At 38.7% G+C, this 13487-nt stretch overlaps 1 protein-coding gene across 3 annotated transcripts in view; it reads right to left on the bottom strand.

Annotated features, from left to right (window-relative positions):
* The window catches only part of LOC114662234 (5-hydroxytryptamine receptor 2A-like), a 620625-nt gene that overhangs the window by 50813 nt on the left and 556325 nt on the right, over nt 1-13487 (bottom strand). For all 3 annotated transcript variants that reach the window (XM_051934695.1, XM_051934696.1, XM_028815625.2), the window contains one exon: nt 38-238. In XM_051934695.1, the coding sequence (XP_051790655.1) occupies nt 38-238 (201 nt within the window). The remainder of the gene's footprint in view (nt 1-37; nt 239-13487) is intronic.

The raw sequence follows: 13487 nt of genomic DNA, 5'->3' as shown, positions 1-13487 counted from the left end.
TCCCATTAATCATAAAAGTGTGAAGTTCTGCACATACCAATGGAGATCGTCCAGACGGCAGCAATCTTCATCATTGCCTTGGTGCGGGAGTTGAAACGGCTGTGCTCAATTGGATTACGTATTGCTACATAGCGGTCCAAAGAAATGGCACACAAGTGCATAATCGATGCGGTTGAGAAAAGCACATCCAAATAAATCCAGATGGGACACAAAGCATTAGGTAAAGGCCAAGCATAATCTGAAACAGAAATAGCATTAGAATTAGTCACATGGGTTTGGACACCCTATTGAACATCTTTCATTTTTAGGCTGAAATTTATGCAAATTGTTCTGTCCCCTCAGGGTCCCTAAAATTTGATTTCTGTAATAAACAGATGCTTCTAGTTGCTTTTCTGACTTAAACAAATATACAAATTAATATCTTCCTTACAGTGATATGTTTTAAGGCACTTATGACGCAAAAAAGATTATTATTATTAAATGCGTTATTAAATGTATGGCTGACGCCTTTACCCAGGGTGGCTTACAAGTTCAGGAAATGTTTCAAATGTTTACAGACATGTAGAGCACAGGAGGAATAAGTGACTTGCCCGGGGTCACACCTGGTAAATGAAGTAGCAATCTGACGGTTTAAAGTCCAGTGGCTCAGCCAACGCGCCGTACATGCTGGCTAATTCAACTATAGAGAGGCAGTAATTCTTCTACTGTTGGCCTTTTATTTAGTAGCTCTTACAAAAGGTAGCAGAGTTCTATATACAGGTACAATGTCTATGAAAGTATTCACTCTTTTGACACTGATCAACAGAAAAGGGCTTTTCAATGTCAAAGTGAGAACAGAGCTCTGCAAGTGGTTGAAATTAATTACTAATATAAAACATAAAAGATTTGTATTCACCCCTTTCAAATCAGTTTTTGGCAGCCATGACAGTCTTGAGTCTGTGTTCACAGGTCTCTAAGCATGTCTTCTTCTTACAATCTTTCTCATTCTCCTTTGTAAAACTGGAGAATGACTGTTTTTCAAGTTCAGTCACAAAGTCTCACGTCTGGATTGAGATCTGGACTCTGACTCGGCCACTGCAGGACTTTAATATGGTTGTTTTTATACCTTTCCTTTGGAGCTTTGACTTTATGCTTGGAGTCTTTTTCTTCCCGGAAAACAGATCTCCCAAAGCACAGGTTTCTTGCAGATTACATCACGTTTTCCCTCTAGGATTTCCCTGTATTTTTCTGCATTCATTTTACCCTCTACCATCACAAGCGTTCTAGGGCCTGATGCAGAGAAGCTCACCCAGAGTGTGATGCTACCACCACCATGCTTCATAATGGGGAGGGTGTGTTTTTGATCATGTGCAGTGTTTGCAAACACCACATATGTCATTAAACCTAATAACTAAAAAGCTCAATTTTGGTCTCATCAGACCATAGAACCTTTTTCAAGCTGACTTCAGAGTACCATCTGGAAAAATTAAACACGAGAAGTCATGTGAGTTTTTTTTTTTTGTTTTCTAAAGCTGTGACTGGTAAAGTACCCGGTGTTGTCTGCACATTCTCTCCAGTCTTAGACGCTGTTGCTTGTAACTTCTTCAGAGTTCTCATTGGTCTCTTGGTGTCCTCCCTCAGTAGTCATCTTTTAGCATGACCACTCAGTTTTTGTGGATGGTCTGCTCTAGGCAGATATTCTTTCCATTTTTTTCATAATTGATTTAATTCGACTCCAAGGGATATTTAGTGACATGGATATTTTCTTGTCTACATTCCATGACTTGTATTTTTCAATTACCTTTTCATTGAATTGCTTGGAGTGTTCTTGTCTTCTTTGTGTAAGTTAGACCACAAAACTGACTCAACATACGTTGGACTTTCAGATACAGTTCATTTATACCAGGGTTGTCCAACTCTGGTCCTGATGGTCTGCAGTGGCTGCAGGTTTTCAATCCAACCCTTTTCCTAATCAGCTAGCAGCTTTCACTGCTAATTAACTCCTCTTCCTTTATTTTAATAGCCCTGTTTATAAGGATTCAGTCCTCTGAATTGATTCATTTCTTCATTAAATGGCAGCCAAAGAGAAATGAGATATGAAAAGAGCCCACAGATGACCAGTTAAATTGGAATGTCAAACTTCAGCCATTTTCACTCCAACCAGTTTCTTAATGAGAAGCCAATTCTTGCTGTTAATTAAAACCGCTATTGAATATCAGGACTTGTTGCTGCTCTCATTTTGCCACAGCAGACTGTTGATTTTCTGCTTTTTCTAAGACCACTGTCAAGATGTTTGGGTGACCTGAGGTGACCAAAATGACTGAGATCTTCACCTTTCTTTATTTTCAGGTTAGCTGGTCATGTAGTGGCTTGTTTTGTGTGTCATTATTGTTTCGCTGCTCATTAAGGAAAAAGAAACAACTAAGGGGTCTGAGTTACATCAATTAAAACTAAGACAAAACAAGTTAATCAGCAGCAAAAATTGCTCACTAATTAAGAAGATGGTTAGAATGAAAAACTGCAGCCACTGCGGCCCACCAGGACCAGAGTTGTACACCCCTGATTTATGCCATAATCAACTGAAACCTCAGTCAGGTAATGTCTACTGAACTAATTACAGGCCTTCTAAAACCATTTTTTATTTCTACATGTGTAATTAATTTAGAGCCCTTTGCAGATACCTGTGTTCACTTTTAAATTATAGAGTTTTTTCTTCTGTTGACCAATGATAAAAAGGCCAAATTAGAGCCACTGTGATTCAGTGTTGTAGAACAATAAAATGTGAAAACTTCCAAGGTGGTGAATATTCTTCATGTGCACTGGATTCATGTTTGTCTGCTATACAGAATAATAATGATGTCTTTATATACAGAGTGCCTTAAAAAACAATCACCCCCGAAAATTATATTCACAGTTTGTTTCAAATTTTAAACTTACAATATATTAAAGTTCAAGTTTTTCAAGTTCATCTACAAAACAGCATACATCATGCCAAATAGAAAGAAACTGATTGAAAGCCTTTAAACAATTTGCTAAAAATGAAGAATTTTAAGAAAATATTTATACCTTTTGTAAACATAAGGCTAATTTGCTCCGGCGCTGAATATTACCTTACCTGTTCACCCAATTTGTTTATTGTCTTCTCTTATTCCAAGAGCTAAATATAAAACAAGTGATGAGGCAGACATTTGCTGTTATACACCACAAATCTACTTTACCAATTGAGATACACCAGGCTAATACTGTGAAACATTGCAAAAAACTCCTAAAAGTCACATTTTTAATTTGGCTTTTTAATTGTTGTTTTTTTTTTGTTTAACTTTCAATAAATTATACTGTACATATACAGAAATATCATATATTACATGGATTTGCAATCATTATTCATCTTTAGTGTTCTGCTTTCTCTTCAGATTTTCTGTGGTGGCGTTTTGCCAACTGAGGACAAGACCCACTGTAACAAATCTTCATGATGCTTAAAATAGCAATACTACTGAAGAACATTTACATTAGGTGGTCTTAAGACTTTGGAACACCTCTAACATCTCACCCAGGAATTTTAAAAAAATGTTCTGTCCTCCATGGCCATCTGACCATAGCACAGGATATATCATTAGAGGAATGAGGACTGTTGTTTATCTGTTACTTGTACATCTGTGTTATATGTGCATCGATTTATCCTTATTTACTCTTTTTGATATCTCATGTGATCATTCTTATTATTATCTATTTCTAATTTGTTTTTCTTGTCTTGCAACTTTTTCTTTGACATCTTTTAAAGCACTTTGAGCTACATTCTTGTATAAATAAATCATTCTGTCTATATATTTTATACTGCCTTTTCTATCTATCTATCTAAAACCCCAAATCAGACAAAGTTGGGATGGTATGGACAATGCAAATAAAAAAAACACAGTGATTCTTAAAGTTACTTTGACTTTTATTTCTTTGAAGACAATGTGAACCCAAGATATTTCATATTTTGTCTGGTCAGCTCCATTTCATTTGTTAATACACATCTATTCCTGCATTTCTGGCCTGCAACACAGTCCAAAAAAGTTGGGATGGTAAAGCATTCACCTCTTTGTAATATCACCATTCCTTCTCACAACACTTAAAGAAAAAATGCTTTGGCACTGAAGACACCAAGTAATGAAGCGTTTCAGGTGTTATTTTCTCCCAATCATCCTGCAAACACATCTTAAGGTGTGCAACAGAAAGGGTATGTTGTTGTCTCATTATTTGTTTCAAAATTTTCCACACATTCTCTATTAGGGACAGCTCAGACTGCAGGCAGGCCAGTCCAGTACCTGTAGCCTCTTCTTCCACAGGAATGCCTTTCTAATGAATGCAGAATGTGGTTTTGTATTGACTTGCATTGATGTTCCTGGAAAGGAAGCTGTCTTGAAGGCAGCATATGTTGCTGTAAAATCTCAATGTACATTTATGCATTAATGCTGCCATTGGAGAATTCTAAATTACCTTTGCCAAGTGCACCCACACAACCCCATACCATGACAGACCTTGACTTTTGGACTTGTTGCTGATAACAGTTTGGCTGGTCCTTTGCATCTTTGGTTTTAAGCAAACGGTGTCCATTTCTTCCAAAAAAGATCTGGAATACTGGTTCATGTGACCACGATACAGATTTCCACTGTGTGATGGTCCACCCCAGATGCCTCTGACCCCAGAGAAGTTACTCTGGACATGATTAATGTATGGCCTCTTTTTTGCACAGTAAAGTTTGTAAATGTAACTCCATGTTGTAATGCTTGACAAAGGTTCGCCAAAGTAATTCCTTGCCCCTGTTGTTATATCAATTATTGATGAGTAATGGTTCTTGATGCAGTGCTGTCTGAGGGATCAGAGATTGCAGGTGTTCAGCTTAGGCTTGAGCCCTTGCCCTTTCGCACTCAAATTCCTCCAGATTCTTTGAATCATTTAATGATATTATGCACTCCAGGGGGACAAATACAAACCCTTTCCAATCTTTCTTTTAAGAACATTGTTTATAAACATTTCACTAATTTACTCACACATTTGTGGAGAAACTGGAGATCCTCTGCCCATCTTTGCTCTTCAAAGACTCAGCCTTTCATGGATACTGCTTTTGTACGAATCATGATTACAATCACCTGTTGACATCACCTGTTTGAAATTACATCATTATTTAATTATTTTACCTCATTACTGGCCCTAATGTGTCTCTGACCCAACTTTTTTGGAATGTGTTGCAGGCCTGAAATGCAGGAATGGATGTATATTAACAAAATAAATGAAGTTGACCAGACAAAACATGAAATATCTTGGGTTCATAGTGTCTGCAATGAAATAAAAGTCAAAGTAAATTTAAGAATCACTGTGTTTTTTTTAATTTTCATTTAACATAATGTCCCTACTTTTTCTGATTTGTGGTTGTATCTATCTATCCAAAATAATTAGCCATAAAATATTCCAAATTAGTCCAACAAACAGTTATGGTTTGTTTCTCTAAAACATTCTCCTGCAGCCAATAAACTGTTAGATTCTTTTCTTTTGACAATGCTAAATACAATTTCCTAAATTTGTTTTATTCTGACAAACAATATAAATGTCTATGATCAATAGGGGATACTAGAATAAAGCCAAAGAGGGCCAAAGAGAAACAAGCAGAGCGTTTTCATTCAATTAGCTATACAATGAGGTGTATTATATATGAAGGGAAAAAAGTATAAATAAGACAAAAAGAACAGAAAATAAACTCATTCTGGTCCTACATTAAAGAATCTTGAACCCTTGTCTGTAGACAGGGTGGCTTATGCACTTATCCACTATATCAGATGAGTCCTGGGGGCCTCCTGTGGCTGCAGGTTTTCATTCTCACAAATCTCTTCCATTAATTGAAATCTTGATTTAATTAAGCAGGTGGTTATTTCCCAAGTGTATGTTTTATTTTTAACAATCCAGAAATCACAAACTGGTTATATATACTCTGCTTGTATTGAATAAATCAAGAATCTCGGTATGTTAGATATATAAGAATTCATTCTTTGTGCTTTTTAACATTTTGTTCTATTTTAATCATCCGTATTTGGATATCAATAAGAGTCCAGTGAAAAAACAGATGAAAAAGAAAATGACAAAACAACCCTAAACATTTAAAGATAATACAGTTTTTTCACATATACAGTAATTGTCACACTACTGCACATTTATTATGCAAAATAAGATCAATTAAAGGTAAAAACAACTCACTGATTTGGGAAACTAATTGGAACAAAAATTAGGCCGCAGCACAGAATTTGAGGAGCAAAGTACTGTAGTACCATTGCAGTCCACTTCTCAGTTCCTTCCTTCCTTCCTTCCTTCCTTCCTTCCTTCCTTCCTTCCTTAGTACCTGATTTTGATGGTCTCTCTTGCTACTATAAACCAAATGCTTACTTCTTCTCTCCTCTCACCTCTGTAATCACCAGCCTTTTATTAAGAAGGTGATTATTACATTCCTGTTTGAGGTGCCACTCCATAATTGTAACCGTGACACCTACCTACAGCTCCCTCTAGTGACCTCTTATGTGCCTGCATTTTTCAGGTGTCTAAAGCCTTGAAGAGCTAGATGTAAAAAGAAAACCTTAGGTTGCCTATAATTGGACAGCACTGCCCCATGTACCCTTATCCTAGGCCACATTCCTGCTATCAGCCAGAGGATGTTTACTCCTTTGCTTTCTTTCTTTTATTAGTCAAGTATAATTCATCTCTATGAACTAGGTGCAAAGCATGCATCTGTGAAGGAAGAAAAGGTTAAAGGTTATTTGCATACTAAAAAGGAATGACGTTTAAAGCCTCTTTTCAGCTATATTGCCTATATGAGGTTGGCAACTGAAAAGGAAAGAGCAGGTAATATAAATAGGAGAGGAAGGATGGAACAAAGCCCAGGACAGATGAAAAAAAGGCAAAGTTGAGAATAGGTGATAAAAAGCTGCCATTACAGAAGATGAAGTGTGAGATTAAAAAAGCTGGTCAGTCATTAAGACCTGGAGAAATATGTGAATCCAGGCTAAGAAGGAGCTTAGCTTCCGTTTTCTTTTGAAAAGTATATGTGAAGCCCTGTGAAAGAACACAGACAGAGTGATCAATGTTACTATAATCAAGGGCTGTGAAATGTTCTACAATAGGCTTTGTAAAACAGTCAGTGAAGAAACAGTCTTCTAGCAGTTTCCCAGTTTCACCTAAGTAGATGGCTGGACACTTCCTAAAAGAAATGCAGTAGATAGGGTTTTTAGACAGGCAAAGGGCCCATTCTTTTAACGGATGAGCTGTATATGAGAAGTTTGCATAGGTTAGGTGGTCAACAGAATCATATCAAGGAAGGGTTAGTCCGAAAAATTGGAAAATTTTGTTTGATAACCTGAGAGATGAACTGTCAGGGTGAAATAAGAGGACCAACAGGATGTGGGTTTCATTATTGGGGTTCCTGTTTTAGTAGATGTCACTTGGTATACTCTTGGAATGATTCAGGGCCCTGTCCACAACATCAGAAGGGTATTTTCTGTCAACAAAGAAACTTCTATTCTGAGTGCTTCATTACAGAACTCACCCTCTTCACAGCAGAGGTGGCAAAGTCTAAGGAACTGTGAAAGAGGTAGTGAGTTTATCGTGTGCTGGGGAGAGAAAGAGCTGTAGAAAGGGTAACTGTGTGAGTCAGTTGGGTTGTAAAAGAGATTTTGAATCTTGAAAGGTTGATAGAGAGACTAATATTTAAAAATGGTAGAGCTGTGGTGGAAATGTTGACTGTAAACCTGAGAGATGGATAGAAACAACTACAGTAACATCATTATTGAATTCATATAGATGACTCTACTTCTGGGACAAGACAAAGCACCAATACAAGTGTCAATATATGTTTTATACAGGTCCAGTACTAAGCCTAGGTATGAAGAAAAGAAGCACTCTTCCACTTAGACAACAAAGTTGTTGGCACAGCTAGGTTCCATTCTAGCACCCTTTGCAACACCTCTGAAATGGTCAAAAAAGGTGTTATCAAAGTAGAAAGCATTGAGGATAAGAACCAGTTCTGCCAGACTGATGAGGGTGATCCTGGACTGGATGTCTGTTGAATGAATGCATTCATTGTAAGGAATGAATGTTTAGAGTGAGGTGATGTACGTGGTAAGGAAAAGCAGTAAGGACTTTGAAACCTAAGGCTGTCAAACAATTGCAGAGCATGGTTAATATATTTTATGTATAAAGGGAGACCTTCAATTAGTGGTCTCATAATGCTGTTATGGTATGATGAAATATGAGTAGTGGGACAGTGGTATGCGAAACAATAGGGTGTCCAAGATTGTCCGGGTTGTGGACTTTGGGGAGAAGTTAAAACTGAGACATCTTTGGGATATCAATAATGAAGTTTACATCGCGGGGCAATTCCTTTCTGCTGATGAGAAGATGAAATGTCTGGACACTGATGGAGAACTGACTGCTTCTGTTTTTTATTCTAGGTGTTCCTCCCATTGTTAGCCTTTGTCACCCATGACTTTTTGGTGAAAAGCCACCCTTTGGCTCCACCAGTACACCTCCCACATATTACCTGCTACTTTCATGCCCTGCCAACACCATAAATAGAACTGATATCACAAGAATGAAACTTAATGTAACAATACATTCTCAAACCCTCTTACTCCAGTTCACGATCACTAAGGTCTGGTGCCCACTACGGCAACACTGGGGTCAAAGCAGCAACCAATCCTGGACAGAGAAGCAGTCATCAGAGAAATTGGTTGGTCAGAGAAATTGGTTGTGATCCTTGCAATGATCCTGCAATGATATGTAGCTGGATTGACAGTTGTGTGTCAGTATTGGTTAATTTCCAAAATTTGCAGAGCTGGGAGCCAAAACAAATGCTCTTTTCAAAAAAGAGCTTCATTATGAGTCCTTACTCAATATATAAAAATCTGACCAGCATTGGACATTTGCTTTTAATTGTGCTTTGTGGGGCTGCCTCTATGGATAAGCCAACAGTGCCTACAGCTAGTGTGCAGTTTACAACCAGCTTTGCCAAACTACATTCTCCAGGCAATTGTTTTCCTGTTCATGTTTTAAAAATATTTTTCTACTTTGTCAGTGCTTGCTATAACTGCTTGGCTTAAGCCATCTGTTAATTTCAAGATTTCTTTAATTTGAGCCCTCCCCCACCATAACCTATTGTCTATTGGGGAGGAGCAAAAGCTTAAGATTTGTCAAAAATTTCGCTATCCAGTTTTTGACGGATGTTGACATTTTAGAGTCCCCCGATACCGAAAACATTGATATCTCAATGATGGATGTGTGTTTCTCTGTGTGTGTTTCTGTGTGTCTGAGGATGGTCTAGAATTAAAATGGCTGGACGGAAAAATACCAAACCCAACACTTCAGCCAGATGACGATATGCTGTTTAGTTTTTGAGCCAAATCGTACAAGAGAACTCTAGAGGAACCCTCAAATACCATAATTCTGCAATTAATTATGAATTCTTCTTGTCAATTGCTATCGTAATAATGTATTTTATGATCAGAAAGATCAGCATCAGAGAGGTGATTAATTACTGAAATGTTACAGAATAGTTCGGGTAACTTGGTTCCTAGGGCACAAAACCTAATGACGCTCACGTCCAATTTTTGTTTTTTATATACCTTTAATCTCTGACCCTAGTAGTTCCATTATATAGTCAGCATGCTAGCGGCTACTCTGGCATCATCAGGCATAAAACGGGATAGGGCAGTCACATTTATACAAGGTTAGGTTAGCCAACTGCTTCATCTTTCAGATGAGGGAATACCCAAAGATATCCATGAATGAAGACACAAGGAACATGTTTAAATTCAACACAGACATGCACTCGGCTGGGCAGACAGCAGTATTAACCCACTGGGCCACCATGCTCCCTGGTATTCATTACATTTAAATCTTTATTGTTATCATAAATTAAGAAGAATAAATCTCTTTACAGTTCTGACAAAAATTTTCAGTGCAATAAAAATTGTTGCTGTCATTGCCTTAGGCTGAATATTCTCCTTTCATTTGTAATTGTACTTCCCATCTGTTAGGTATTTTGCAATTGGATATTTATGCTAGCACACCTGTGGCTTTCGCAGTTCATATGAGTAATAATATCAAAAAACTTTATGAATGTCTAACTACGTGACACAATAGATATGTCAAGAGAGTGTAAAGAACAAGGATGCTTTTCGAAAATCTGCCTCACACATCCACGTTACCCTGGGTTTATCATTTAAGTCTGCTGATTTTGTAAGTCACTGTGGGTAAAGACAGTGGCTGAAAATACAATAATAATGCAAGTGCTATGTGTTTAGCAGTCTAACATGACTAAAAGTACTCACTTATATATTGCTTTCATATAAATATTGCACTTTTGTAGTTGTTTTCTATTATTAATAGCCATTATACCTACCAAAGGCTATATCAGAAAAATGTAAAAAATATTGGCTATTGGCAACAGCCCTACGTGTACTTTCAGCACCTTTCCATTGTGTTTGAGTGTGTAAATGTCTCCTTCTCTCAAGCGCGCTCATGTAAAGCCTGCCTCTCAGGCTCTGTCTTTATTTTTGTGGTGCCCTTCTTGCCTCCTGTCCTGTTTTATACTTGCTGTCTTTGAAGAAGACTCTACCCAGCATTCCTCATACCATTTTACTCATCCTTGTGCGTCTCACACTCACACTTCCTCTTTCATTGCATCACCAAAGCCAAACTGACCAATCACACCAAAGCCAAACTAACCAATCAGATTGCTCTGAGGGACCAGGCACACAGACTTTAGTGTGTTATTATATCATCGATAGATACACATGTGAGAAGTTTGTTTTACTTATTTTAGTTGCTGAAATTAATTTTCTTTCAATTGTTTATTTTTTCATTTTTTTAACCCCCTCCAGTCCCATACAAACATGTGAAAAAGGATGAAAAAATATATGAGGTGCCAAGATGGCCATGAGAGATGGTGGCAGTTGCACCACCAGGCCTTGAAGTTAAAAACTGAAAGGAGGAAAGGCTAAAATGATTAAAAATCCCCAAGAACCCAGTCAGCCAGCCAGGCAGCAGATTGCTAATTGATGTTCTAACAAGTCAAGCAATTAATCTGCAATGCACAGAGTCTGAGGAAGAGCAGGTTATAGATCAAGGACTTCCAGAAATTATAGAAAAGAGATACAGGGGATTTCAGGTGACTGGCCAGTGTCAAGAAGATACCCTCCATTGTAAAGAAGAGGGTAAAGATTAAAAGGTCCAGGAGGAGAAAGACAGAGGTAGACAGGGATATCAGTGGAGTGTTACTGTGGACAGAAGTATCAGAGGCGTTTAGAGGATGCAGAAGAGAAAAATCTAACTTCCTGTGAAGGACACAAATTAGAAGTAACGGGAAGCTAAAATGGGAAAGAGAAGCTTTGTGATCTGGGAAGAGCTCAAAACTGAGGAAGTGAGCTATTCTGAAATAAAAATGTCAAATTTAGATAAAGAATAGTGGCTGGGAAAAAAGAATACTCTTTACAGGACAGGCTCATTGAACAATAGGACAGACTGAACTAGGAAATGATTTTCTAGAGCGATTGTGCATATTTCAAGGAACGACAATAAAGGAGAAAAAGGAGTTTACCCAACAAGCATCAATGCTGAGAGTTAACTCAAAGTATCTAAAGTGGTAAATTCGCTTGGCAGGAATGAAGACTGGCATTGGGTTGAAGCATACATGGTGTCCAAAGTGTGATCTTTCTTCCCTCTACTGATATTGTTAAGTACTTTAAGGTGCAAGTGGCATCCCACTATAATGACCATGCTGCACTGTGGTATAGCGGGTCCACAGCTCTCAGCAAAGGCCAGTTTTTAGATAAATAAAAAAATCGCGCTCACGGCTTAGCGAGGGGGCGTGGTTGTTGTGGCTGCAGCGGTTCTCAGGGCGATCTGCAGTGTGGGCATTTCTCACTTAAGTGCACAGGTGAGAGATTGCCCACATCCGTGATTGTTCCTAGGGCTGCTAATATGTCGCAGCTGCTATGCCCTCTCAATATATAGAAGCTCGAGTCGGCTAGAGAGAGGGGAAAAAAAGAAAAGAGAAGAACAAGAAAGGAAAGAAAGACGGAGGTTGCTGGAGAGCACAGAACAGGATGAAAGAGTAGAACAAGAAAGGAAAGAAACACAAAGGTTGCTGGAGAGCACGGAGCAGGTGAGAGAGAGAGAGAGCTGGTGCAGGTGAGCGAGCGAGCAAATGAATGCTCGCAGGCAGCTGTACGGAAGCCTGAGTGTTAGGCCGACACCCAGGAGTTGTAGTAGTGGTCGCGCCCACTGAGTGATCGAGTAGCCGGAGTGACCAGTGAAGGGCGACTGGCCGCGTAAGGCCGGGAAGGCAGTGGGAGTTGGGAGGCTTGGTGAAATCCTTGATTTGAGTGTTCTGGTCATCATGGATACCAAGTCTCGAGTCTGGAATGAGTGCGCGACCGAAGCCAGGATCGGGAGGCCTCCAGACCTGTTTGAAAAGGAGTGGACAGCTGCAGAGAGTGCGTCTCGCCTGCTGCAGGGCCCAGATGGGTGAAACAGGTGAGACGCTAGGGTAAAGAAGCACTGGGCTCTGAATAGTGTTTTAAAGGACTGCTTCCAACATTGTTTTAACCTCGGCTTTTAAAGGATTGTGTTTTTTCTATTTTAACCTCCATGTGATACTTTCGTTTTATGGATTATTTATTTAATGACTCTTTTTGATAAAGCACTGCACTTATTTATTTGAACATTGTTTTGTTGGATTTTTAAATAAAAGCACTTTTGCACTTTTGTACCATCCCCTTGCTCCATTGTTATTGCCTCACTGTCTAGCTCATCGGTGACATTACCGACGGTGTAGGATTCAAGGGCTCCCGAACAGCAGATGGGAGCATGGAGCCGAACCTGCATCGTCACATGCACTTAACACCATTTTCTGCTATTAGTGGAGCTCAACTGTCCACTATTGAACCTGCTTAATTCACTTGAGGGTGGCATCATAAAATCATATATCTAAGCAACTATTTATGATATTTCACTCCATATCTGCTCTTCGTAGGCCTTTCCTGGTTTTCTTAAAGGATGCTTTACATAACTGAAACTATTATATTTTTCCCATCACTTTCAGTAAGTTATGCTTTTTTGATTCAACTGAGATCCTAATCCCAACTTCATGCAATGGTGTTTATTTCTGGTGTTGTTTTATGTTCTTTTCATTTCACTGTATGCCATTTTGCCTCTCACATGCTGCACTTTCCACAGTGTAGAAATCAATATACGTGATTTTAACTTTGTGTTGTGGAAGGATGCCCCCGGACACAGTCAGACAGACTCATAATGTCCCCAAACACACACGTTTCATTTTCTTTTCTGCGCACACAGCACCAACACAAATCTCCTCAATAATTCAGTCCTTATCTTTTTTCTTTCTTTTCTTTTCTTCACCTCCTCCACTCCTCTCCTGCAAGCTCCGTCCTCTTCCACCGACTCCGGCTCCCCGGGTGAAG

This window comes from Erpetoichthys calabaricus, chromosome 12, assembly GCF_900747795.2.
Source record: "Erpetoichthys calabaricus chromosome 12, fErpCal1.3, whole genome shotgun sequence".
Lineage (NCBI taxonomy): Eukaryota > Metazoa > Chordata > Cladistia > Polypteriformes > Polypteridae > Erpetoichthys > Erpetoichthys calabaricus.
Note: the sequence above shows the minus strand (reverse complement) of the source record. Positions and strands in the feature narration are given on the sequence as shown.